Source organism: Castor canadensis, chromosome 1 (assembly GCF_047511655.1).
Source record: "Castor canadensis chromosome 1, mCasCan1.hap1v2, whole genome shotgun sequence".
Classification (NCBI taxonomy): Eukaryota; Metazoa; Chordata; class Mammalia; order Rodentia; family Castoridae; genus Castor; species Castor canadensis.
This window is the reverse complement of record NC_133386.1, coordinates 130544333-130572209: the sequence shown is the minus strand read 5'-3', so window position 1 is coordinate 130572209 and position 27877 is coordinate 130544333. Positions and strand designations below refer to the sequence as shown.

At 37.4% G+C, this 27877-nt stretch overlaps 1 protein-coding gene and 1 pseudogene across 1 annotated transcript in view; one reads left to right on the top strand and one right to left on the bottom strand.

Moving 5' to 3' along the window:
- Positions 1–27877, bottom strand: part of Ints4 (integrator complex subunit 4) — a 106053-nt gene that overhangs the window by 36357 nt on the left and 41819 nt on the right. Inside the window, exons 8-13 of the mRNA XM_020159834.2 lie at positions 26822–26942; positions 19928–19999; positions 17553–17727; positions 9003–9208; positions 5210–5352; positions 1731–1846 (exon numbers count right to left, since the gene is read on the bottom strand). Coding sequence (XP_020015423.2) covers positions 1731–1846; positions 5210–5352; positions 9003–9208; positions 17553–17727; positions 19928–19999; positions 26822–26942 — 833 coding nt within the window. The remainder of the gene's footprint in view (positions 1–1730; positions 1847–5209; positions 5353–9002; positions 9209–17552; positions 17728–19927; positions 20000–26821; positions 26943–27877) is intronic.
- Positions 12381–14324, top strand: LOC109683796 (dnaJ homolog subfamily A member 1 pseudogene; annotated as a pseudogene).

Genomic DNA, 27877 nt, shown 5'->3' with positions numbered 1-27877 from the left:
TCATACCTGTAAATCCTAGCTACTGAAGAGGCAGAGATTAGGAGGATCATAGCTCAAAGCCAGCAAATTGTTCAAGAGACCCTATCTCAGAAAATACTCAACACAAAAAAAAGGGCTGGCAGAGTGGCTCAAGTGGTAGAGCATCTGCCTAGCAGGTAAGAAGCCCTGAATTCAAACTTTAGTACTACTAAAACTACCAAAACAAAAACAAACAAAAAAACCATAACATGCCTTACAGTCCCTCCATATTTCCAAATATGGGCTGAAATGGGCTTACCTAATATCTATCCTTCTCCCTTTCCTTTAGAAAACTGATTTTATTCTAGTTGTCCTCTAACTTCCTGCCTGGAAACTGGAACTGATAATTAGAGTTCTAGTCACCAGAACATTTCTAGGATAACTACTAGAAATGGCAGAACACAATGTTATGATGGCATATGCCTGTAGTCCCAGCTGAGGCAAGTGAATCACTTGAAGCCAGGAGTTTAAGGCCAGCCTAGGCAACATAATGAGATCTTGTTTCCAAATTTAAGAAAAGAAAATGGCAGAACAAGAGCACAGATCACCGAGAACAATGCAGAGCTGCTGTAATGTGGAGCAACCCTGAACTGCTTACCTCCAGATTCCTCTTATATTAAGGAAAAATGAAAGTCTTAATTTGTTTGCTCTACATTTGAGGACAATCTTTGTTACTTAGAGCTGAACATAATTTATAAACAATACACAATCCTTCAAAAGAAGGAAAGTTTCTTACCAAAGCACAAAAGGTTTTAATTTTCTTAAATATGAAAAAGCCTTCACATTTCATAGCATTTCAAAATCTCTCCTGAAATTAGTACTAAGACCTAACCCACAAGTCCCTCTCTGATGAGCTAAATTTCAAAAAGCTATACTACACCTTTCAGAGCTGGACTACGTTTTTCTTAGAGGTAAACACAGGCATTGGGTAGTCAATTACAGAGTTTTAAAAAAATTCTCCAAATGCACTGTAAAAGTAAACAGAGTTAAGGGAGAATACAATGGTCACCTTCATACAATAGCCAGTTTTTTGGCTGATCCTTATGTTTCAATAAAAATTCCTAAACCCATAGAAGGTCTGCCCACAGAGCAAAAGGCACCACAGGAGAGTGCAGGTGAACTGACATAAATGTATCTCCATGGCCTGAAAAAAATGCAATCCCATAGAATACTCCAAAAAAACAATCATAAGCCCAATGAACTTGTATCAGAGGCAGGGTCATCATGCAGCCTCGTTCAGAGCATCACCTCCCTCAAGCTGCACATCAACTTAGACACAGTGTAACACAGGTGAACATGCACAGACTCGGAAATCAGATATTTCAGTCTTTAAATCCCAGATCTGCTTCTTAAGAGTCACTTAAACGCCATGAATCTCAGTTTCCTCATCCGTAAACTATAAAAAAACTTCCTTCCAGGATTGTTTGCCACATCATTGATAAAATGTATAAACATTTAACAAGTATTGGAATACAGGAGGTGCTAAATAAATGGTAAAATATAATTCCTAGTATTAAATGGTAAAAAAAGATGAATTACTATGAGAACAACAACAAAAGCTTAGAATAAAAACCATTAGGTTCCCTCAGCCACACTCTCTTACCTAAAGAAAGTAGAAAAAGTAAAAATCAGACCACCATAGCTACACTGCAGAAAGCGATTCCTGAGTTCCCTGTAAAGGCTACAGGGTCCGTCCTAAGCACAGAGGATACAAGCTGGATCATCCATGTCTGGCTCAGCTGTGTCAAAAAATGGGTGGGTGCTCAAGAGCTCTGGCACCAAGGGAAGCACCAGAGTTGGATGCCGACTTCCCAGAAACTTCAAGCACCTGAAACAAACAAGGAAGAACTCATTTTTCTTCCATTCTTTTTTGGTAGTACAAGGGTTTGAACTCGGGGCCTTGAACTTGCTAGCAATGCCCCCAGGCCATGAACCCACTTCAGTAAGCTAATAAATGCCTTAAAGGTACCAGGGGTTAGACTCATGGAGTGGCTCAAGTGGTAGAGTGCCTGGCTAGCAAGCATGAGGACCTGAATTCAAACCACAGTACCACAAAAAAAAAAAAGTATAAGAATTAGAATCAGAAAACTAGATTAAGAATTAGAAATTCTGAACTATCTACTTTTCCTAAGTCTATGAACTCAGACAGACCATCTCTGGAACTCAGTTAATTCACCTAAAAATGGTTATTATGAAGATAAAAGAACTGGCATGGCAGACATATGGGTTATTTAAGCAACAGCTATCTCCCCCATTATCCTTGTGAAGAGACCTTAGAGCAATTAACACAAACCAGATCTTTGTAGGAGAGCCACTTGGTGAAGGAGAAGGATGTGTTACAAGGTCAGGCCTACTTACCAGTGCTGTCAAGCCATACTCTCCAGGTACTTCTGGACTCCCATTAGCTAAATACAGCCACTCCTGCCTATATTACCAAGATTAAATGACAAAAGCAGGAACAAGACAACCTCAATAGAGAGATACTTCCCAATCTATTTCCTCAGCCTCCTCCCAACAGCACGAAGACACAAGGAGACTGGTGGCTTGCTGAGATGGTCCAGGCTGAATCTGAGCATCAAGTCTCTACATGCCTTGATGATGCCTCACCACTGAGATTCTGATGGGTGCCTTCCTTTCTTTTCTTTTCTTTTTTTTTTTTTTTTTTTGTCAGTACCAGAGATTGAACTCACAGCCTGGAGCTTTTCTAGGCAAGTGCTCTACCACTTGAGTCATGCCTACTATAGTCTTTTTCCTTTTAGTTTGTTTTTCAGATAGGGTCTTGTGCTTTTGCCCAGGTTGGGAAAACAAAAACAACAACAAAAAAACCCCATAACCATATAGAGTTGCTATAAGGATTAAAAGAAACAACAAATATAAAGTACTTGACAAGGTATAGTAAGAATTAAATAAATGTTATTACAACTACATGGAGGCCCTTTATAAGCGATAAATAACTATACTGGTGAAGGAAGTGTGTATTTTTAAGTTGCAGTTTAAAAACTACATTGAATTGAAGAGAAATATTAGCCTTAACCTCTCTCCTCACTGAGTTTACAAGCCAGTTGAGGCAAAAATGACCAGCATTCTGAGGTAGTGATCTATCAAAGATACTCTACTTTCTACTTGGCAAGGGTATGATCAGACAGAAGTATCATATAGCAGCTAGCACTTCACAAGGACTGGAATGTAGTTAGATCAGCAGAAGAGATAAAATGAACACTGAGACAGAGTCATGAATAGATGGGTACAAAAGACATCTCCATCTACTGCATTTATCTTGCTTAAAAAAGGACATTTTCCCCAACCTGATGTTTTTCCTTCTATGTGGAATGAAATCCATTCATTCATTTTCTGACCTCTCTCAGCCCTTTTACTCACTGTGCTTCGGAGCACACTGTAAAGGTTGCAGTTTGGCCTCTAGTTGACATTCCTTTATTTTCTCTCTTGCTCTATTCAGGACTCAAGTAAATAGAACTTGACTGCTACTAATTGGGTCCCCCTAGAAATCCCAACACAGCGGAGGTTCTCTAAACCTAGACTTCAATCCTGGCTTCCTAATAGTTAATTTTTTTGCTATCTCATCCAATCTTCCTATCCATATATCTCCTACTTCTCTCTCTTTGTTATTTGAGGAATGGGTCTCTGAGATAATTCATTTTTAAGTTTTCACACCACTTAATACAGTGATGGGGTTGTAACAAGTACTCAGTAAGCATCTGTTAAGTGAACTAGACATAAACAGAACATGGGCATGGTGACTCATCCCTGATGCTTTAACAGGAGGATTATGGATTCCAGGTCAGCCTGGGCGCAAAACCTATCTCAAAAAGAAAGAAAGAAAAGAAACAAACTATCTCTTTCAAAATTTTCATTTATGCCTCTATTTTTAGAAACATCTTAAAAACACACCACTCTGCCAAGGTGATGGGGCTCACACCTGAGAAGCTAAGATAAGGAGGATTATGATTTGAGGCCAGCCTGGGCAAATAGCTCTTGAGACCCCCATCTCCAAAATAATGCAAAATTGACTGGAAGAATGGCTCAAGCAATAGAGCACCTGCTTTGCAAGCACAAAGCCCGGAGTTTAAACCCCAGTACCATCCAAAAAATAAATAAAACAAACAAAAGACCGCACATCACTCTGATTATTCATTTATACTTCTATTATATTCTCTTTTAACATTTCTTTCTTTTCTTTTTTTTTTTTTTTTGCAGTGCTGAGGCTTGAACTCGGGGCCTTCACCTTGAGCCACTCCACCAGCCCTATTTTTGTGAAGGGTTTTTTGAGATAGGGTCTCACAAACTATTTGACAGGGGTGGCTTTGATCTCTGCCTCCTGAGTAGCTAGGATTACAGGCATGAGCCACTGGTGCCCAGCCTATTAAATGTTATTTAACTTATCTAAAAAAGTCACTATTCATGGGAAGAAATTAAAAAAAAAAAGTGATGATTACAACAGGTAACTTCAAAATCATTTGACGTACTATCACCCAAGCAGGACAATCTTATATAAATATTCTATGAAGAATAAATAATCACAAATCTTATTTTATACTAAAAAAAGTTCTGGGAAACATTAAATAACAATGCCTTTCACCAAGCAGAATTAATCATTCCTTCTATGTCTTCCACAGAACTACAGTTACTGACAGAGGTGTGTATTCCTGCTACATCCCCACACATACCCCAAATGACTGAGTGTTCCTTGAAGATTATTAATAAATATACATTTAAGTGAACTGAGCAGGACTGCACAAACATAAGGAAATGGCAAAACAGAAACCAGACAGCAAAAATGTGACCTGGGTCTGTGGGCAAGGCTCAAGGTGTAGAAACTGCTTATCTAGCAAGTGCAAGGCCATGAATTCAATTACTAATATTGCCAAAAAATTAAAACTTTTTTAAAAATGTGACCTAGAGGCAAGATTCTCCTGGCATTTTTCACTTGGGGTTTGGGATTTTTTTTTTTTTTTTTGAGGGAAGGGGCAGTACTGGGGTTTGAACTCAGAGCCTCACACTTGCTAGGCAGTCCTCTACTGCTTGAGCCACACCCTCAGTGTCATTTTTAGTTTTTAATATATTTTTCAGGGAGGTGGAGATGTGGACATGCCTACCATGTGTGAGGCATGAGAAGTTAACACTGTACATTTACCATGTTATGGGACTTAATAATGGGGTGGGAAGTCCTTACTTCCATATGGAGTCCCTATCAGTAGGGTACTTGGCTAAATTTTTCAGTAGCTCCACCAGTGCAAGATGAATCCCTTCTTTGGTTGAAACATTTGTACAGCATAAGAGTTCATGAAGAGCCTCTCTAATATCTCTGGATGAATCCTTTAAAAAAAGAAAAAGGTAACAATTAACAATAATAACCACTGTTAAAATTAGCAAACCCAGGCTCCATCTACCATCCCCTTCTTCCTAGTCACCTTCCCATTTAGGACGGACACGTGACAAAGTATTCAGAACTTTGTTAGCTGAAATTCCTGAAAAAGCTCTTCATTAAATTTTATTGATTTAATAAAAGGGCTATACAAGCCATGCCCCCTTTTGCTTTTTAACCTTTCTTGTTCCTCCTGACTAGAACTCAGTCATAATGCCAAATGGGAAAGCGCCTCCATGCAACTATGTGAAAGTACAGGTTGCCAGGCAAGGCAGAAGGACTGCTGTCTGAGGCCAGCTCAGGCAAAACAGCAAGACCTTATCCTAAAAGCAAACTAGAAACCAAAAAAACTGTAGAGTGGTAGAATGCTGCTGAGCAAGTGTGCAGCCTAAAGTTCAATCTCCAGTACTGCCAAAGAAAAAACAGAATGAACCAAAAAAGACAGGTTAAGCTGGGCATTGAGGCTCAGACCTGTAACTCCAGCACTCAGAAGGCTGAGGCAGGAGAATCTTAAGGTCAGCCTACATAATGAGACCAAGTCTGACAAAAACAATAAATAAAAATAAAGATGACTTGCAAGGCTCTGCATAAGTTGGCTCCACTTCCCCCAGGCAGCCTACCTAATCTCATACCACAAATGTATTAACCTTTTCTACAAGCCACACAGCCCTCTTTCAGTTCATTAAGTGTGCCATCTTCCCATCCACAACGTATCTTCTACACCTGTTGCTGAGGGGACAAGTGGAGAGCCTTATGGTCATTTAAAATGTTTGGATTTTATTCTAAGCATTGTAGGGAGCTGTTGAAGGATTTTGTGAAGACAAGTGGCATGTATATTTGCCCCCTCTTTCAACATTTCTCATTCTTAAAGTCTTCTTGATATTTGTATCAGATACATAGACTCCTTCCCATATTCATAGTTTGAATTTAATGCATAGTGACTGAGTACCAGGCCCATGAGTCCCTTTATTTTTCACACTTTATCAAGTACAGCAGGTTTTGTGTATTTGTTTTATCTCACTGATAAGATTATTAGCTCCGTAAGTAGAGTTACTAGGTGTTACCTTTCATTTTATTCTTCTCAGTGTGATTTTATCACAGTGAATGCTTAGTTAATATTTCCTAAAACAAAACTGCACAAGTTAACTATGTAACTTGAAATTATACAGTTCTTAAGAAACACACAAATCAACAGGGCTTTCTTACTACTTTGACAATTATTTCTCCAGGACATCAGTATACTGTCAGCAATGGGGATTCATTCATATGGAAAGCATTGCCTTATGATTTTCTTCACAGTATTTAAAGCCAGACAGATCTGAACCAACTTGTCAGTCCCTCTCTTTGGTCCTTCCTATATCCTTTCCTTTGATATCTCTTGACGGCCTATTATGTACCAGGCACTGTTCTCACAAGAATGTAATAATGAACAAAAGCCATGGTCCTGCTCTCCTGAACCTTATAATTTAATGAGAGAGACAGACAAATAAGTGATACAAGTAAAGGTATAAGCTGAGTGAAGCTCATGGCAAAGTGAGTTCCCACAGAGTCTACTAGAGGAATTGGGTTGGGTGTGGGTGAGGGAGTACTGCAGTCAGGAAGATTCTGAAGGTGAGCTCATAAACAAAGAAATAGACACTAACCTGGCAAGAAGAGTTGGGAGTGTGTGGTGGAAGAACAGTGAGCAACAGAGTAAAAGAACAGTTTAGAGACAATGAGTTCATACGTGTCCAAATTCTGGAACAGAATTCTAAGTCAAAGAATTTATACCAATAAATTATTTGTGGGTCATATACAAATGTACTCATACATACCTATGGTCCTATGAGCAATTCTGTACATCAAAACACAGCTTGGTGATTTGGGTGGCTGAAGTGGGAGGATGATTTGGGCCTAGAGATCAAGACCAGCCCGGGCAACATAATGACATCCAGACTTGAAAAACCAATGGCAAAAAACATAGCTTTGGACATAACTAAGCTACTTGGCAAACATTTACTGAGCACCTGATTGTGTCATATACTGCAAGGCATTTGGGTTTTTTTGTGGGATTTTTTTTGGGGGGTGGGAGAGGTACTGGAGTTTGAACTTAGGGCCCTGCACTTGCAAGGTAGGTGTTCTAACACTTCAGCCAACACCACCAGCCCTTTTTGCTTATTTTTCAAATGGGGTCTTATGATTTTTGCCCTGTACCAGCCTAAGACTGCAGTCCTACTGCTTATGCCTCCCATGTAGCTTGAATTATAGATATGCACAACCATGTCCAGCTTATTAAGATGGGGTCTTACTAATTTTTGCCAGGGCTGGTCTTGAACCTCAATCTTCCTTATTTCCACCTCCTGAGTTCCTGGGAATGTAGGCCTGACCAATGCCACTCAGCTAGTATGCAGAATTTTAAAAGTGAAAGACAGGACCCCACCCAATTGAGCAGTTTACAGGGTGTGATGATAGACGGAGAATGAAAGCAAGATATTAAGGAAAAGCAAGAATGTAAAAAGTAACTACAGCATAAAGCAAGCTACAAAGGAAGTGAGCAGTTAGCTTAGGGACCACCCATGGAAAAACAATACATAGAATCAAATGTTACCTTATTAGGAAAAAATACATGAAAAACTACAAATATAGATACATATTTCAGGAAAAGTTTTAATGGGAGTGCTAAGCAGCTTGGGAGAATAGGAACCTTAAAAACAAAAGCACTCAATCTGTTTTCTAAAGTATGTACTAGAAATATGAAATAAATATGCTAGTAACAAAGTATCAAATTACTATCCCTTTCATATCTAGAGAAAGGAAAAAAAAACCTAAGGCTAAATCCCATTTATTAATACTTAGGAACTAACTTGAGCACTTGCAAATAAAATCCAGACACTTCAGAAAAACAATCCAAACACACAGAGTTCTGAACGTCCATGTTCATAACCTGGGGCAGCCACTTACTGGCTACAGGACCTCAAATTACTTTTTTCTCTATGAAACTATAGGATTGAACAAACTGATCATTAAGACCCGTTCCTGCAGTAACAGCAGAGTAAAACTAAATCAGACACTGAGAAAAACTCATTATTATGGCTCTTGGCTATCTATAGGTTCCTCTCTCCTCTCTCATCTCTTCAACTGTAGGCAACCATTATAGTCACGCCTTTTCACTCCTGCAATACAGTACACTCTCTCTTACCTCTGGATCTTTAGACACTGCTCCTCTGTTTGTTTCCCTCTACTCTGCTACCAGTACCATTTCCTCTTTAAAAGAAATTCCTCATTATGTCATTACGTCTGACTCTACCTTCAAATATCTACTACATTTCTTCTTTCCTCTCTGTCTCCCCTTCCTCACCTCACCAATTCAAGTATATATATATGTATATTTTATTATTATTCCCAGACACTCTGTCCTTTCCTGATCACAGCAACACCAGCTTATTTAAATTTCCTGTTGAATAGTCAGTTTCCTCCACCTTAAGGGAGGGATGTGCTGGAAAGGGAGACCTGTGCTGATATTGATGTATTTTTGAATGCCTGGCACGCTGCCTGGTTTTGAAAGTGAGGAGTCTCAGTAGGTATCTGATAAAGAAATGAGTGACAAACTGGAGACACTCACCTCTAGCACAGCCAGGACAGTGTCGAGCTGATCTTCTCGGAGGGTGATATTGTTAGAGATTTTTCTCATGGTATGTATGGACTGTAGACGTACTTCCTCAATTTCATCATTAAACATGTCAACAAGGAAATCAAGGCACTTTTCAGCAAAAGAGGGTGAAGACTGTGCCAGCATGCAGAGAGCCTCCACAGCAGCAATGCGCACCTCTAGAGAAGAGAAGACAAGTGAAGCTGCACATGAAGTTAACAGCCATGGGGAAATGCAAAATGAATCCTTTTCATTCAGGCTGTCTTTCAGTCTGCACTCTTCTCGCTCTACAAACTCTCCCTAGAGAATCTTTCTATGCCACCTTCATGGTTCTAAGAACCTGGACTTTGGTGTCACAAGCACTAAGGTTTAAATCTAATCTACATATGTGTGATCAAGTCTCACATCTGCCTACATTAACTGAATTTCTCTTTTTTAAAAATTTTTTTGGCAGCACTGGGGCTTGAACTCAGAGCATCACACTTGCTAGGCAGCTGCTCTACCACTTGAGCCACTCCCTCAGCCCCTAAATTAATTTCTTGAACACTATGTTGTCTTATTTCAATATTCTAACTACAAGAAAGTAGTAAGAATTGATAAATGGGATTACAACAGATTTAAAAGTTTCTGTACAACAAAGGAAACAATTACCAGAGTGAAGAAACAGCCTAGAGAATGGCAGAAAATCTTTGCCAACTCTCCATCTGAATAATATCTAGAATATACATAGAACTCAAAAAATTAAACACCAAAAGAACAGATAATACAATCAGTAGATGAGGAAATGAATTAAACAGTCAGTTCTGAAGAGAAGTACAAACGGCCGATAAATACATGAAAAAATGTCCAACATCTTTAGCCATTAGGGAAATGCAAAACAAAACTACACTGAAGCTGGGTGCCAGTGGCTCATGCCTGTAATCCTAGCTACTTGGGAAGCTGAGAGGGGGATGGGGACAGATTGAGGTTCAAGGCCAGCCCAGAAAAACAGTTCTCAAGACCCCATCTCCAAAATAACCAGAGCAAAATGGACTGGCAGTGTGGCTCAAGAGGTAGAGAGGGTTATCATCAAGGAAACAAATAATCAATGTTAGGGAGAATGCAGAGGAAAAAGGAACCCTTACACACTATTGGCAAAAAAGAAAATTAATGCAGCCACCATGGAAATCAGTATGAAGTTTCCTCAAACAACTAAAAATAGTACTACCATATGATCCAGCTACTCTACTTTTGGGTACATACCCAAAGGAATCATAAGCAGAATACAACAAAGATATCTGCACACCCATGTTTATTACAGCACTATTCACAAAACCCAAGGTACTGACTAACAAATGAATAAAGAAAATTTGGTATATACACAAGGGACCATCTTACAGCAAATTGGATAATGCAACTCAATTTTTATACCTACTAATAAAACAAAACTGTCTTTCAAACATTCTTGAGCATGCCTATAATTCCAACACTTGGGAGGCAGAAGCAGGAGAATCATGAATTCAAGGCCAGCGTGGACTACAAAGCAAGATCTTGTCAATGATGAATATGATGATGATGATGATAATATTCTTGTCCTTCTAAATTCTATTCTAAGGTAATTTTTTTTAACAGGAATCATTAAAGGCCAGGGTCCTATCCCTGACTCTACACACATTTACTCCAAAATTTCAAAATCAACATCACTTCCACAAGTCTATAGCTCTCAGCGGCAACGAGAAGGCACTAATGTTCTGTGATCTAGTAAGACAGATAGTGTCATATTATGGAAATCACAAGGGCTTTACTGGACTTCCATTACCAGCCAAGATGGAGTAGCTTTATCTTCCCAGAATAAGACTGAGACAAATGCATTCTGAGAAGTATATCATTAGGTGATTTTGTCATTGCACAAAGACCACAGAGTACACTTACACAAACCTAGATGGTTAGATCAGTCACTTGACATGGCCTCTTGATGTAATCAAGGGACACAGTAATCAAAAGATGAATGAGGTCACTGTTGGCATGACATGTCATAATGTCTTAAACTTTGTTAAAAATAAATAGAAGTATGCTCTAAAATAATGATAAAGTACAATATACTAAACAAATAAATCAGTAGTATATTTGCTCATTATCATTATCAATTATATGTACTATACATACTGTATGTACTGAAGTGCAGTAGGTTTGTGTAGACCAGTATTGCCATACATACAAGTAATCCATGCATTGTGCTATGACATCATGATGGCTATAGCTCACTAGGAAATAGGATTTCTCCGCTATAATCTTACAGGATATAATAATGCACTCTATTGTAGACCGAAATATTGTTATGTGGCACATGAATGCATGTGAAACAACAGTATCCCAGATTGGACACCATTCAATGAAAGAATGATTCCTGAGAGGTGGGAAATAAAAGCATCAGAAAGGAGATAACTGCACAGAAAGAGTTTGGAAGAGCTGCAACGAGTCCCCCTTGAGTCTTCAGTTGAGCTCTGATCTGTAAGAAAACTGAGACCTAGAAAAGAACTACCCTACAAAAGAGCCACTCTAGAAGGGTAACAATCTATAGAGATCACAAAGGACCCATAATACTTTATTTAGAAGCTTTGCTTCAGTGGCACAGAAAAATAAGCCATAGACTAAATGCAGTTCTGATCCTGCCCAATAAAACTTAAAAGTAAGACCTAAGTAAAATGTACCCCACAACAAAACCCGAGAATATTTATAGGAATAAAACAATATTCAGTACCAAATAATAGTAAAATTCACAATGTCTGGCACCCAATTAAAAATTAATAGGTAGCAGAACTTTCCACAATGCTCGATGAGGAAAAGCACGCAGCCACATTCTCCTTCCTGTCTCCCCCTTGGCCCAGCCAACTCACTCAGTGTAGAAAATAGTGAAAGAAACCACTTACTATGATGTTTTGGGAAGCAAACTCAAGCCACCCAGACAGAACTCAAAAAGGCTTATAGGAAATTGGCCCTGAAGTCTTATCACGGTAAGAATTCAAATAAAGGAGAAAAGTTTAAATAGATTTCTCAAGCATGTAAAATTCTCTGATGCCAAGAAAGGGGAATTACAACAAAGGAGAACACGCAGTTAAGGAAGGGAAAGCAGGTGGTAGTTTTGGCTCCCCATGAAGATCTTTGATACATTTTTTGGAAGAAGAGGAAGGATGCAGAGAGAAAGAAGAGGTAGAAATGTTGTACAATTAGCTATTGGTAACCTTAGAAGATTTATGAAATGGTACAAGAAAACTGACTAGGCAAAAGACAGTGGTGATTTGTGACAAATGTGAAGGCCAAGGTGAAAAGAACAGAGCAACAGAGTGCTGTCCCAACTGCCAAGGTACTGGAATGCAAATAAGAATTCATCACACAGACCTGGAATTTCAACAAATTCAGTCTGGGTGCTTGGAGTACTAGGGCTATGGAGAATGAATCAGTTCCAAAGATAGATATAAAAGCTACAATGGAAGGAAGACAGTTTGAGAGGAAATTCTAGAAGTTCATATTGACAAAGACATGAAACATGGCTAGAAGATAACATTACATGGTGAAGGAGACCTAAAACCAGGACTGGAGTTAGGATGATCAGAAGGACCATGCTGTTTTCACTCAATGAGGAGAACAACTTTTCCTGTCTGTGGACGTACAGCTGGTTGAGGGACTGTGTGGCTTCCAAAAGCAAATATCCACTCTTGACAACTGAACCATAGTCCTCATCTCTCATCCATGATAGACTGTTAAGCATGAAGATGTTACGTGTGTGCTAAATGAAGGAATGCCACTTTATCATCTACCATATGAAAGGGTCCCCTAATCATCAAGTTAAAGGCAAACTTTTCTGAAGATGACTATCATTCTCATGATAAACTCTCTTTGCTGGAAAAACTTCTACCTGGGAAGAAGGAAGAAGAAGAGACTGATGAAATGGATCAGGTAGAACTGGTGGACTCTGTTTTTCACTTTGGGAGTAGGGAGAGGGAGAAAAATCATATTTATTAGTTAAGACAACCACAAGCTACACACAACACATATGCCAAAAAGTAGACTGTCTGACTGGAGGTAAGGTTCAAGAAGTAGAGTGCCTGCCTAGCAAGTAAGTTCAAACCCCTGTATGGTTAAAAAAAAAAAAAAAAGAAGAAGAAGAAGAAGAAGAAGAAAAGTGGACTGTCTTTTAAAACTTTAAAGGTAAATAAGTAAACTTTTTCATAGGCCTACAGTCTTTTCCATAAATATTTACAAATTAAAAGGCCCACATTAAGACATTGAAAAGGAAGTCTCTGCTCCTATCTCCTACATAGGAAGCAAGAAATGTTTCTCCCTCTTTTCCCATTTCTTTCTACATCCTATTGTACTAAATTTCTTTGCAAATAAACTGGGCTGTCATTTTCACTAAAGGAAAAAAGACATCTTGCAATAAAATATATCATAAATGTTTCAACCTATCCCAAGAGCTTATTCTAAGTTAAAAATCATGAATTTGACTAAGCATGCCATTGAAAATCACTTAGTATATTAGAGTCTGAATTAGTTTTCAATATATTAGCCCTAGAAACATCACTCCCCATCCCAAAACCCTTCCCCAGCATATTCTAATTTGTTCTACATTTTAGAGATAAGGCAGTTAACATCTAAGCTTCATTTTAAAAATCAAAATTTAAATGAAGTCTACTAAAAAGCTCCCTTGTCCTGGCAAAACATACTCCTAAACTCTCTGGAAAGACATTGATACCTACTTTTAGCCATTGCTGAAATAAATTATAAGAAACTTAGATTGGAGAGCCAAACTTAACTCTGAAACTATACTCTGCATCTTGGAAGCAATAAACCAATGTTGAACATAACATTATTATTTAATTATTTAAATAGGGGGAGGGCAGTTCTGGGGTTTGAACTCAGGGCTTCACTACGCAGGAGCTTTACCACTTGAGCCCAACCTCTGCTATAAACCATTAATTTTGGTGACGTTTTACCTTGTGTTAGTTTGAGTATAAGTAGACCTTACAGTTTGAAGACTTCTAGAATTCCCTGAATTATTGCAATGACATCCACAATTCCCAGAATGATCAGTTAAGTGCCATTAGAAGATATAAAGACTAGAATCTACAATTAACCTGCACTGAAGATGTTGTTAGTAGAGTTTCAAACCTAGCTCTTGGGCTAACTCAATGTTCTTTCAGCTGTATTCATTTTGGCGGACTGGTGGACTTGGAAAGGCAGTGATATTACAATAGAGAAAGGTATGAAGATAATAGACATCACCCTAGAAGTGGTGTTCAGTGCCAAACCTCTTAATGTGACCTGTGAATAGCACTCAATGCTGGCATTTTATATGTAGTAATGAATGAATAAAGAACTATAATCATAACATGCTTACTATTTGCTATATTTTTGTTTTAATCTTCAGCTATAGTAGTGTTTTAAAGGTAACCAAAGATAAGCTTGTCTCCTACCTCTGCACTTCTCTCAGGAGGTACTATTTTCCTCTCTTTAAATTTCTCCCTACTTTATCCTGTTACAGTAAAATAAGTTCTTGCTAAAACTTCTAAATAATAATAACAAAAGTAAAGAATAAACTCAAATAGAAAATCTGACTTTGCTCCAAATGTTTGAGGACTTCAATATGCAAGATGAAGTTTAATACATATAAAAACCTATTTTTAAAAAGTTCCCCTACCACCAATTAGGTCATAACCTGTAACATATATAAATGATATATAATTATACATTGATCTGTCCTGGTCACATTCTTTTTCCCATCTCTTTGGACCATGATAAAACAGTTGAGTAATGACTTCCAGAGCTGGCTAACTTACATCAGACATCTTCAGACTGATGATATGTGGAGAAGTAATATGCATGTATGATAAAAGAAGGTGTTTCTCAGATATATTATAGGCTTACTTTAAATTATTTCTTTTATGCCCCAATGTAAATGTAACTTAACGTTGGTAGTATAGCAAACTTGATGAATGGCTTTAATTATATGTTTAAAAGTTATATGTCATATGTTCATATACTTAAATCTGGATATCAGAATTTAAGCAATTCTTGAAATGTATAAATATCTTCTTAATATACTGTTACAAAGGGGAAAAGTTACCAAACATAGAGCCAGGTGTGGTGGTGCATGCTTGTATTCTTAGCATTTAGGAAGATGAGGCATAGAGAATGGCAAGTTTGAGGTGAGCTTGAGCTATACAATGAGACCCTGTCTCAAAAAAAAAAAAAAAAAATCAACCCAGGAATCACATAAAAGACCTAGTAGAGAAAGACAATTATTATAAATATATTATATATTGAAAAAGCTAACAAAAGATTAAGCACATTAAGTACAGTATAAAGAGGATACTAAAAAGTCCAAATTCTAGTTGAACTTCTCAGAATGGAAACTATACCTGAGTTGGGCATTGCCTGAAATATCAGCACTTGGGAGGCTGAGCCAGGAGGATCACAACTTTGAGGTCAACCTGGACTACATCTCAAAAAAAAAAAAAAAAAAAAGATAAAAGAAAAAACTACATCTGAGATGAAAAAGTACATTAAACAAGATTAACATCAGATTAGATAGTGCAGAAGAAAAGATTAGTGAACTCAAAGACAAAAAGCTACCCAAAATAAAACACTAATGGAAAAAAAAAACCTATGTGAAAAAAAGAGTAAAACATGAACTGAAGTAAAATTTCATAACTCTAATATGTATTAGATTAGAGTACCAAAAGGGCCATGGAACCAGAAAAACATTTAAAGAAATAATAGCTGAAAATGTGAAATGTGATAAACTGTAATTTGATTCAAGAAGCTTGACGAACTCCCAGCATAAGAAACATGAAGAAAATTATGCTAAGGCATACCATAATCAAATTAAAGCCAGTAATAAAGATAAATTTTTACCAACAGCTTGAGGGGGAAAAAAAAAGAGAGAGAGAGAGAGACACTAGAGAGCCAAACAAAGATGAAAATGACAGCAGGCTTCTCAACAGGAAATACAGAGCATCATCTTTAAAAGACTTAATGGAAATCCTATTGATTCTATTCATACAAAATATCTTTCAAAAACAAAGGTGAAAGAAAGTCTTTATGGGGACTGATACTTGTCTCAAGAGGTAGAGTGCAAAGATTCCACCTCACCCCAGTTAGAATAGCCATCATTAGCAACACCACTAACAACAGGAGTTGGCGAGGTTGCGGGGGGAGAAAGGAACCCTCTTACACTGCTGGTGGGAATGTAAACTAGTACAACCACTCTGGAAAAAATTTTGGAGGCTTCTTAAAAACCTAAACATTGATCTACCATATGATCCAGCAATACCACTCTTGGGGATATACCCAAAAGACTGTGACACAGGTTACTCAGAGGCACCTGCACACCCATGTTTATTGCGGCACTATTCACAACAGTCAAGTTATGGAAACAGCCAAGATGCCCCACCACTGATGAATGGATTAAGAAAATGTGGTATTTATACACAATGGAATTTTATGCAGCCATGAAGAAGAATGAAATGTTATCATTTGCAGGTAAATGGATGGAATTGAAGAACATCATTCTGAGTGAGGTTAGCCTGGTCCAAAAGACCAAAAATCGTATGTTCTCCCTCATATGCGGACATTAGATCAAGGGCAAACACAACAAGGGGATTGGACTTTGATCACATGATAAAGGGAGAGCACACAAGGGAGGTATGAGGATAGGTAAGACACCTAAAAAACTAGATAGCATTTGTTGCCCTCAATGCAGAGAAACTAAAGCAGATACTTTAAAGCAACTGAGGCCAATAGGAGAAGGGGACCAGGAACTAGAGAAAAGGTTAGTTCGAGAAGAATTAAGTTAGAAGGTAACACACATGCACAGGAAATTAATGTGAGTCAACTCCCTGTATAGCTATCCTTATCTCAACTAGTAAAAACCCTTGGTCCTTCCTATTATAAGAGATAAGGGCAGAATAGTTTCTGCCAGGAAGGGAGGGGTAAGGGGGGAAAGGAAGGGAGGGGGTGGAGGCGGGGAGAAATGACCCAAACATTGTATGCACATATGAATAAAATAAAAATTTAAAAAAAAAGAGGTAGAGAAAAAGAGATAGAGGGCTTGCCTAGTAAGTGCTGGGTTCAATTCCCAGTACCACAAGAAAAAAAAGTCCTGATAAGGACTTATTTATAAAGACTTTCTGGTCAGACATACTGGGATTTAAAACTTGCTTCTATCACTATTAGCTGGTGACTAAGTTATTCTTATTAATGCAAATTTTTACTACTAAGATATAATAAAAGGTCATTTATTATGCCAAGTGCTTTATGTATATAGAACCTCATTAATTCTCACAACTCAGAAAGATACTTGTTATCCTCATTTCATGGAAATGCTGGAATTTTAATTTGCATTGACTACACCCAAAGCCCATGCTCTTAACCACTGTATCATGGAGAGTGACTGTGAGGACTAAATGAGATAATGCTGTATCACTCTACCCAATGCCTGACACGGAGCAGCCAGGTTCTATTATTATTGTGTGTCATACTTACCATACATCTCATCTTCCAACCCATGAACAAAGGCTCCACAAGCTCCCGACTCAATCAAGTTCACAGCCCCAGTATCTATTTCTTCCTTGGGAGCATCATCTCCCCACTTCCTGCCGCTGGAAAACTCTCCTGAGCTGTAAAGCTCCTTGGCACGCTCATGCGCAGTACGTTTCCTCTGTAGGAGACAACAATCACACTTGCAATGATCACTTCCAGAAGGCTCTTGAGGGAACACTAGGTAAACCTTAAGAACATCAGAAGATAGGAAATAAAACTGCTCTCTGAGATTACTCAATAATTCAAAGTAGAGAAATGCAAATTCAACTTACAATGAGACAAAGGCTCACAAGTCTATAACAGCTTTCATTAACCTAATTAAAGAAGATAAAGATAAAGATAGCTAAAGAAAGTGTTGATCAGACAGTGGTTATGTTTGTCATGACAACAATATAGAGAGGGACAGCAGAGAAGCAAACAAGGGCAATGAGTTTCCAAACACATTCTTGGGTAGACAGTACACAGACTCTAGAAAGCAAGTTATTTGGTCTCATTAGAAACAAAATGTTTTTCTTTCTGCCTCTGAATAAAGTCTCTATATAACAATATTGCGCTGTATTTGAGCAACAACTGTGCTCACCAAATAACCTTCTAATAAGTTCAATTTTACAGATTACAAAGGGGAACTATATTGCCCAGCAAAAGTCAATATCCATCATACTTAACACTTATGGTTGTCATCATAAATAAGTGAACTGGCATTCTGCTTCATATAACAGCTTCTTACGAATCTTCTCAGTATGAATTCTTAACTCAGGGACAATCATCTCAAAAGCACTGATGAGGTGTAGTACCTGAGCCTATAAGGGATATGGGTTACCTCCAAATTGGAAGCCCTAGTATTACTCATCCCTTCCCATTCACCAGGAGCACTTCCTTCCTTATACTTATGCCATACCACACCAAAAAAAAAAAACCAAACCTTAAATACCAACTTCAAATCAAGGCATATCCTGCAGGAATGGTATATGGCAACATTTCATTAAGCACAGATGTCAACTCCATAACCATCCTGAAGAATTTATTTTATGGATAATTCAAGAAAACAAAGAGCTGGCTCAAGCAGTAAGAGCACCTGCTTAGCAAGTGTGAGGCTGAGAGTTCAAACCCCAGTGCTGACACACACACACACACACACAAGAGCTAATTCACATGAAAATAATAAAGATTATATGGTTTATAGTGGTAGAAAAATCAGGAGAATCTAAATACCTAATACAGTGAAGGGGTTAAAAAGTGATGGCATATCTACTTAACAGAGCTTATACCTCTTGTAAAAGTGCTAAGTATGATGTTGGTAATATGAGTAAAAGTACACGATACAGTGGTATACATAAACAGTAGACTACAAATTACCTACATACAATGATACAATGTTTAAAATATGTGTAAGAGAAAGAGCTGAAGCTGGATGCTACTGGCTCACGCCTATATACTCCTAGCTTCTCAGGAGGCAGAGATCAGGAGGATCGAGGTTCAAAGCCAGCCCAGGCAAACAGTTCACAGACCCTATCTCGAAAATACCCACACATTCAACAAAAAGGCCTGTTGGAGTGGCTCAAGTGCTCAAGTGGTAGAGAACCTGCCTAGTAAGCATGAGGGCCTAAGTTCAAACTCCAGTACTGCAAAAAGAGAGAGAGAGAGAGAAAGAGAGAGAGAGAGAGAGAGAGAGAGAGAGAGAGAGAGAGAGAGAGAGAGAGAGAGAGAAAGAAAACAAGCTGGGAAAAAATATTCCAAAATCACTGAAATCATTGTGTTAAGGTAGTAGGAGTATGAGTAAACTGTTTCCTCCTTTTCCTCAGCTTCTTAAAAATTCTATAACTCCACTAATACTTTTGTAATTAAAAAACCAACACGAATGTGCATATCATTTTCTTGAGTTTTACTTGATCCTGACAACCATGTTGTGTTAGAGAACCATCCCATTCAACGCCTAAGGCATTCCATAGAACCATTTTGTTACAGTTTGGAGAAAGGACTTCCTCACTCTTCCATGGGAACTGCTGCTGAAAGGAGTCCTAGGTGTTCTACCATAACACAAAATAAGACCAGACCAGACCTTTGCAATTTCTAACAAACAGAAAGCTAATCCTGCCACTTCTTTGTAAAATAAGCCATGCAAAGTATTTCATTACAATATAGAATTGAAATGAAGTGGCTTGTGATTTGGTTTGAGTTACTAAGATTTTAAATTAAAATGAAATGTAGTAGCCCTACATTAACTAACAGTGCATTGAATGCTAAATGAAGTGATTCAGCATTCAGTCACATCAATGTTGACTATAGAGACACTGTTTATACACAAAGATTTAAGTTACCCTCAGGTCTGACATGAGCTTCTTGTCAAGGGTCTGCTCCAAGAAGTGAGAACTGACTTGCTCCATAGAGCCCTGAAAAAGAAAGAAACCAGAACATACTCAACAACTTTTATGAAACGAACTTTCTCTTAATATTCAATCTTAAGTGCATAAATATAACATTATTCTTAGGTCAAGATGGCAGTGCATTGCCTGTAATTCCAGAATTTGGGAGGTTAAAGCAGGAGAATCGTGAGCTTGAGGCCAGCCTGGGTTACAAAGTGAGAATGAATTACATGGAGAGATCCCAACTCAAAAAAACCAAAGGTAAAATAAAAGATAACATTATTCTTGGAAAAGATGCCTATAAACTTTGAATCATCAAGAATATAATTTAAAAAAATGCTAGCAATAGCAGCTGCTAACACCTAAATAAAACTTTCTATGTGCCATGAACTAACTGTTCAGTGAACATTATACATATCTTAGCTCATTTAATCCTCATTAGAACCTTATAGCAAGCACTGCTATTAGTCCTGTTTTATATATAGTGGGGGAAAGGCACAAAAAGGTTAAGTTATACATTCAAGATCACAAAGAGAGTAAACTTGAGTGCTGGAATATAAACCCAGGCTTCAGAGTTCTTTGCTTTAACCACTACTTTCCATGGTCTGTCCATTCCTTTTTATTCCATTCTTTTCATTCATTTGATCATTTATTCGGTCACTCAATAAAACAAGTATTTATTTGGCAACCATTCAATTACATGCCTACAGTTATCAGGAACAGGAATAAAAAATAAAAAAAGACATCCACTCTTCAGTCAAGGATCTCACAGATAAGCAAGGGAAATTAACAAGCAGAGATAACCGAATTATGGTTACAATACACATTTATGAAGGAAGCTACACCAGCTAAGAGAATAATTACTACGAGGTACAAGTAGGAAGAAGTATGTTGAGAGAATAGGAAATCAAAGTGCAAATGTTACAAAGTAAGAGAGAATGTCAGGTGGGAGACATTAAGTGGTTTTATGAATGGAACATAGGATAAGGGGTGTCAAAAATGAGGTAGGAAAGATAGGTAGGGATCAGATTATAAAAAGCCTTGTTAGCAAGGAGTTAACAAGTTTACCTAATGAAAAATGGTAAACTCTATTAAATACTTAATGAGCTTGACAATGTGCAAAATATCTTACTTACATTTCTTAAATTTACCCCTTCCAATAATACCATGAAGAATGTACCTTCAATATCACTATTTTTTCTTTGGTGATACTGGGGTTTGAGCTCAGAGACTGGTGCTTGCTAAGCAAGTGCTGTACCACTGGAACTACAGCCCTTTTTGCTTTAGTTATTTTTCAGATAGAGTCTCACTTTTTGCCTGGGACCAGCCTCAGACTGTGCTCACAGGCACATGCCTGGCTTATTGTTTGAGATGGGATCTCACTAACATTTTGCCCAAGGTAACCTTGAACTGCAATCCTACCAATCTTCATCTGGGAATATAAGGGATAAGAGGTGTGACCTTCCCTTACCAGCCTAATATCTGCATTTTAAAGGTATGAAATTCAAGGCTGAGAGAGTAGACTTGCTCATTTCAAGTAAAGAAAAACACAGATTTATATCTCATAAAGCTCATCTTGCAGCAGTGTGTCTAAGGGACCAGAAGGAATCAAAATAAAGCAAAAAGACCAGTTTAATAAAAGGCTGTAAGAATGTCATAGATATTCTTAAGGAAAATATCTCAGGCCTTCTCTAATTTCCATGTTAATAAACATGGAAATAAACAGGCTTGGATCTTTTTTCATTGAAAATTTGTTTCTTTAGAAATATCCTTACCCAAGCTGATCCTTTCCTCTAACTATGAGAGCAACTGGACTATTCTGACTGAATACTTTCAAAACTACTTTTTTCTTATTTCCACATGGTACAGTTGTTTGATACATAGCACTGAGCCAATGCCAAATCTATCAATTATTTTTTATTCAAGCATAAATTTATGAATAAGAAATACAAATATTTAAGGTATTTTAACTTTCTCTTTGGGTATAGAACCAGCATTGGTAGCAGACTTTTTAAGGAGTATTTCCCTCCGACAAAAAACAGAAGTTCTAATGATTTCACGTAAGTTGGTCCATCATAGTTCCCAATGTGCTCCTCCAATGCCTTCAGGTGAGTACTTTCCCAATGCAGTAGCACAGAGGGGTTACCATTCCAATTCAGGCCTCAAAAAACTATGTATCGCTTCCAATACAGGTGTCATCTAAGAACAGAAAGCTGAAGCTTCCTATTTTAAATCCACAATTGCCAAGGGCCCTGAGCATAGTGATTGACCTGGAAATGGTGAGACCTGCATCAGTGTGAGCCCAGCAGAAATGGAAAAGGGATAGATTTAGGTTGTGTCAAGGAGGTACAACTGATGCAAGCTTATGACTTAATGGATGAAGGACATAAAAACAATTTCCAACTTTCTCTAGTCCATGACTTAGTAGATGACAGTATAATTCATGAATACACAAGAGGAGCAGATTTGGGTCAAAAAGATAATGAGTTCATCATAAAGTGCAGGTATTGAAAAAGAATTTTGTCTACTCTGACCAAGACAAATCTCTTAGGTACAATGATGCCTCTCCAATTGCACAGTTATCACTACTTAACAACCTACGTTTGTAACATTAAGAAAACCGTTTCACTGGAGAGCTTCATAAAGTATCTCTGAAACAAGATAGTTAAGCAACCAGTATCAAACACTCTTTCAAAGCAAAACTCCTCCATTCATAAGTCACATAAATCTGTGTACCCTTTCTTTATTCAAATTTTAAACCTTCTACTTTGTATCTAATTAGATGATTCAAAGATAAGCAGAATGCCAAAAAAGATGGATTAGCACATCAGATGTAAGTTGCCACTAACCAGAACATCTACATTTGCCTCTTGGCACACTCACAGGCCCAGAAGCATACAACTAACAATCTAAAAATGTTACAAAGATTTCTGGAGGTTTAAAACTAGATATGATAGCACACACCTGTAATCCCAGCACTTATGATGCTGAGTCAGAATCACAAGTTTGAGACCAGCCTGGGCTATACAGCAAAATGCTGTCTCAAGTTTTGACTTCTGCAGGTTTATAAATAGTTTAATCCTTACCAAATAAGAGAAATTCAACACCCTTAGTAGTCATTGAATTAAAGAACTAAAGACCATAACCTAGATGTCAATACCAGGCTTAATTTCAAAGAAGTGACTGTATTCTAAATAGTTCCATGGATCTGCCTACTTAGAAATCAAATTTCTTTGCCCCAGCAGAACAGTTATAATCAAAATCCAATCTCTTTCACATTGTTCTGAATTTTTTTGATACAACTTACATCTGAAATATCCCAACATCTGCTACAAACCAAGAAGAATGGAAACTATTCATTATTTGTGCAAGACAGACTTAAGTCTAATACTTTATCATTTAAGTTTTTACAGAACCCAGCTTCTCCTGTCCTCTTGAGCTTTATCCTGTCATACATCCTTCATGCTGAACATTATCTTTAGTAGCTATTGCAGTATGGAATGCTAGAATGCACAATATTGTATCACTTCTGTATTCTCTTTCCCTTCTGCTATACCTAGCTAACTCATAATCATCCTTCCAAATGCAGTTCAGAAATCATCTCCTCTAAGAACCCTTTTGTGGTATGGTTACTGGTCTTTCTATGAATACTAGGTATTGTAACTCACTGACTACCTATCTCAACCTATAAAACTATGCACTCTTTTAAAGGCAGAGACTGTGTTTGCTGAACATATAGTGAAAATCATATGCATTTTCTCCAATCACAGAGTTAACGACTAAGGAGCTCAAGCAGGGCAGCTTTACACCTTAGCTTGCATGGACGGATAAGTAAGCCAGTATTGGCCACTGCACCAATGTGTAACTCTCACTAGGAAGATTCTCGCTAGGAAGGGTTTCTACACTGCCTTCAGATTATGAAGTCCAGAGTTCTAATCTGTCATTTACTAACTAGATGGCTGTGGACAAATCCTATCAAGCTTTTAAATCCCTAGTTTCTGATCTAGAAAATAAGTAACATCTACTTCAAAGAGTTTAAAAGGATTAAAAACTGCCTATAAAAAGTATGCATATGAATGTCCCATATTGGTATGCATGTCTCTATGTAAGAAAGTGGGTATAACGCACACAACTAAAAAAGCCCAGTTTAGTAGGCTGAGAATGCTATAAATAGTAGCAATTATATTACTAGCAAGACTAGATTATTAGTCACTTCTGAATATAAGTATAATTACTTATATAATCTGGAACTGTTTAAGTTTAAAATCATGGGAGGGGGAGGTGGCCCACATAACGTATACATATGTAAGTAAATGTAAAAATGATAAAACAAAATTTTTTAAAAAAGTAAAAATATTGACAACTTTCCAAAAACATAAACAAATAAATAAATTTAAAATCATGAAATTATAACATGAAGTACCTGACTCAAATCAGAGTCATTCTAGTAAAAATCCTTTCAATGTACCATTCCTTATGCAAACATCTTTATGTCAATGAATTTCATATCCTCTAGGGAACAAAACAAAATTGTGAATGAGTCTGCTCTAAGTTATTATTTTTCTAAACTACTTGCTTGAATAAAGATGTATCATTAAATTATTCAACATCTTCCCTCCCCTTACAGAGCTCACTGTAGATGTCAAGTAAACATTGATCAAGTCAAGTGCTGGTGACTCAGCCTATAATCCTAGCTACTTGGAAGGTTGAGATCAGGAGGATCACAATTCAAGGCTAACCCAGGGAAATAGTTCCTGAGACCCCATCTCCAAATAACCAGAGCAAAAATGGACTGGAGGAGTGTTTCAAGTGATAGAGTACCTGCTCTGTGAGCACATGCTTTGCAAGAGCAAAGCTCTGAGTTCAAACCCCAGTCTCACCAGAAAAAAATGTTGAATGAAAGGCTTTGATGAATGATTGGACTGTTCTGGATTTAAAAGTATTTGTGATGGGAGTATAGAGCGCAAGTTTAGCATGCAAAGACCTTGGGCTCTATCCTTAGCACCAAAAAATAAAGTATTCATAAACCAAAATAAAGTTTGAATCTAAAACAAAATATGCATTCAAAAAAATTAATTAAATCCCAAACATTATATGCACATATGAATAAAAAAATTAATAACGGCCAGCTATTTAACTGTATTTTATTATGGACAGGTAATATAACTCATTAGAAGGAATTTTTTCTTTCTTTTTGCAATAAATGTAAATTAAATTTGGGACAGAGGCAAGCACTCTACCACTAGAGGCACATCCCAAGACCTTTTGTTGCTGTTGTTGCTATTTATTTGTTTGTTTGTTTGTTGGTGGTTCCTGGGGTTTGAATTCAAGGCCTTGTGCTTGCTAGGCAGGCATTCTACCACTTGAGCCACAACCCCAGCCCTATTTTCTTTTTGAGATAGAGTCACACCAACTTTGCCCAGGCTGGCTTGAACTCATGTTCCTCCTACCTCTGCCTCCCAAGTAGCTGGGAGTATAGCTATGAACCACCATATCTGGCAAGAAGAAAAGATTTAAATCACAAATATATACTCCTTATTATTCCATGAAAATGCTTCACACAAGTTTTAGGTTAGAATATGAAATGTGTCCCACAGGCTCATGTGTTAAAGTGCAGGTTACCAGCTGGTGATGCTATTTTGGGAAGTTCTGGAAACTTGGTGGACCTAGCTAGAGGAAGCAGGTCAGTGGGGATGGGTCCTTGAGGGTATCTTGTCCCTGGCCCCTTCCATTCTCCTTTCTCTGCTTCCTGTCCACCATATATGAAGAACTTCCTTTGCTACACACTCCCACTGCCATAATGTTCTGCCCAAGCACATGGGCCAAGTGACCACAGACCAAGATCTCTGAAACAGTGAGCCAAAATAAATCCTTTCACCATTAGGTTGCTTTTGTCAAGAATTTAGTCACACTGACTAGAAAATTAACTAATACATCCCCAAAATAGTGGTCATAGGACTAAACCTATCACTGGCTCTGTGTTACATCCATGGCATTTCACCAACAATCCCACAAAACATGGCAGGGCTAGAGGCTCTCACAGGAGGAGTAAAAAAACCTCGGATTTTCTTATTGTGCAATTTATACAAATTTTTAAACATCTGTACATATATGCTATAATCCCCAACTACCCCACATGTACTTTACGATTTACAAACATCTTCATAGAAAGTATCTCATTTGAGCATCATGAGAACCCTGTGAGGCAAGCATGGGAGCATTACTTAATAGATGTGGAAACTGAGACTAGGATCAAGCGACATATTCATGGTGACAAAGAAGTAAAATAACCCAAGTATCAAGCCAAGAATTTCTCTACAAGATAGTTCTATCCCTACAAAGCTTTAAACATATGTGCCATGAATCCTCAAAGACAACAGGAAAGTACCAGGCTAATCAGAAAATCAGGATCTGAATCCTACTCTGTAACTTTCTATCACATAAACTGGATAATTTACTTAACTTCTCAGAGCTTCAGTTTCTCATTGGTAAAACAGGGATAAAAGAATCTATTTTAGAGGTTTATTATGAAGAATAAATGAGAAAATATAAGTAAAAGGCATCCTCACAAATATTTAGGGCATAACAGGTACTTAGTAAATGGTATTTCCCTTTTTCTCTAGGCCTTGGCTATCTCATATATTAAAAAGTTTAAGTAGGATTATCTTTAAGATTCTTTTTAATTCTAGAAGACTACTTTACTTTTCTAAAGGAAAATGAGCTATTTCTTTCTATATTAAGAAATTCCAGGGTTTCTAAAAATGAATCACACCTAACCTATCTACAGTTTCCCAAAATGTTTATAAAAACTTAGTAAGCAATGTGTTCACTGAAGAAAGTGAAACTTACCAAGAGCTTTGCAGCTTGAACACGAACCACCCAGGAACCATCACTGACCATGTGACAAATTTTTCCAAATGCATCATCAACTAAGCGAATTTCTTCATTAGAAGAAGGAATTGGGACAATGCTAAATTAAAAGAAAAGGGAAGAAAATGCGTATGACAAAACATGAGCTTAAACTTGCAGGTTTAATAAACCAATTTTCAAGGTACTGTACATGAGGAGATAACTGAGTAGTGCAAATCCTAGAATGATAAAACACATTTCAGCATAAACAAATCATTTTGGGAATATGAACCAATTATTTTGGTTGCATTGAAATTTTTCAGTATCTTGAATAAAAGTGTGTAACCCATCAAAGGTTCAAAGATTTATGAAGAAAACAAGAATTTGAGGCTGGAGGTTTAGTTCAATAGTAGAGCACATACTAATCCTCAGTTCAATTCCCAGAACCAAGAAAGAAAAAAAGATAACAAAAACTAGCTACAACAGAGTATTTTACAGTCTTAAGTTTATTATCTCCTATAAATGAAGTAGCATAAATATAGTAGATCTCAGAATCAATAAAAACTTGCAAACCTGCTTCTAAAAGTAGTAGTTTTGAATGTGTGTATGTATGTGTCTAAGACCTAAAAAACACTTTAAATATAGGCTATTCCTACATGTTTATTAACTATCTTTTTTTTTTTCCAGTACTGGGGTTTGAACTCAGGGCCTCATCTTGCTAAGCAGCAGACACTCTCCCACTTGAGCCACTCTGCCAGCCCTGTAATTAACTCATTCTTGTTTTCAGATTCTGGAAAGAGTTTAATAGAAAGGAAACACACACTTTTTCCTATATGAGGAACTCTTCTATTAAAGAAAATAAATAAGATTTGTCTCTCCACTTTAAATGATCACTGAGGATCAATGATCTAATTGCTGTGAAAAATAGTTTAACCAAGGAAACACTACATAAGGGACCATTATTCTCAGAGTAACCTGGTATCTTTTATCTGGCATTTGGCCCAGGCAAAACTAAACTAAAATGGATCCCAAACAATATTAATGATTAACCAACAA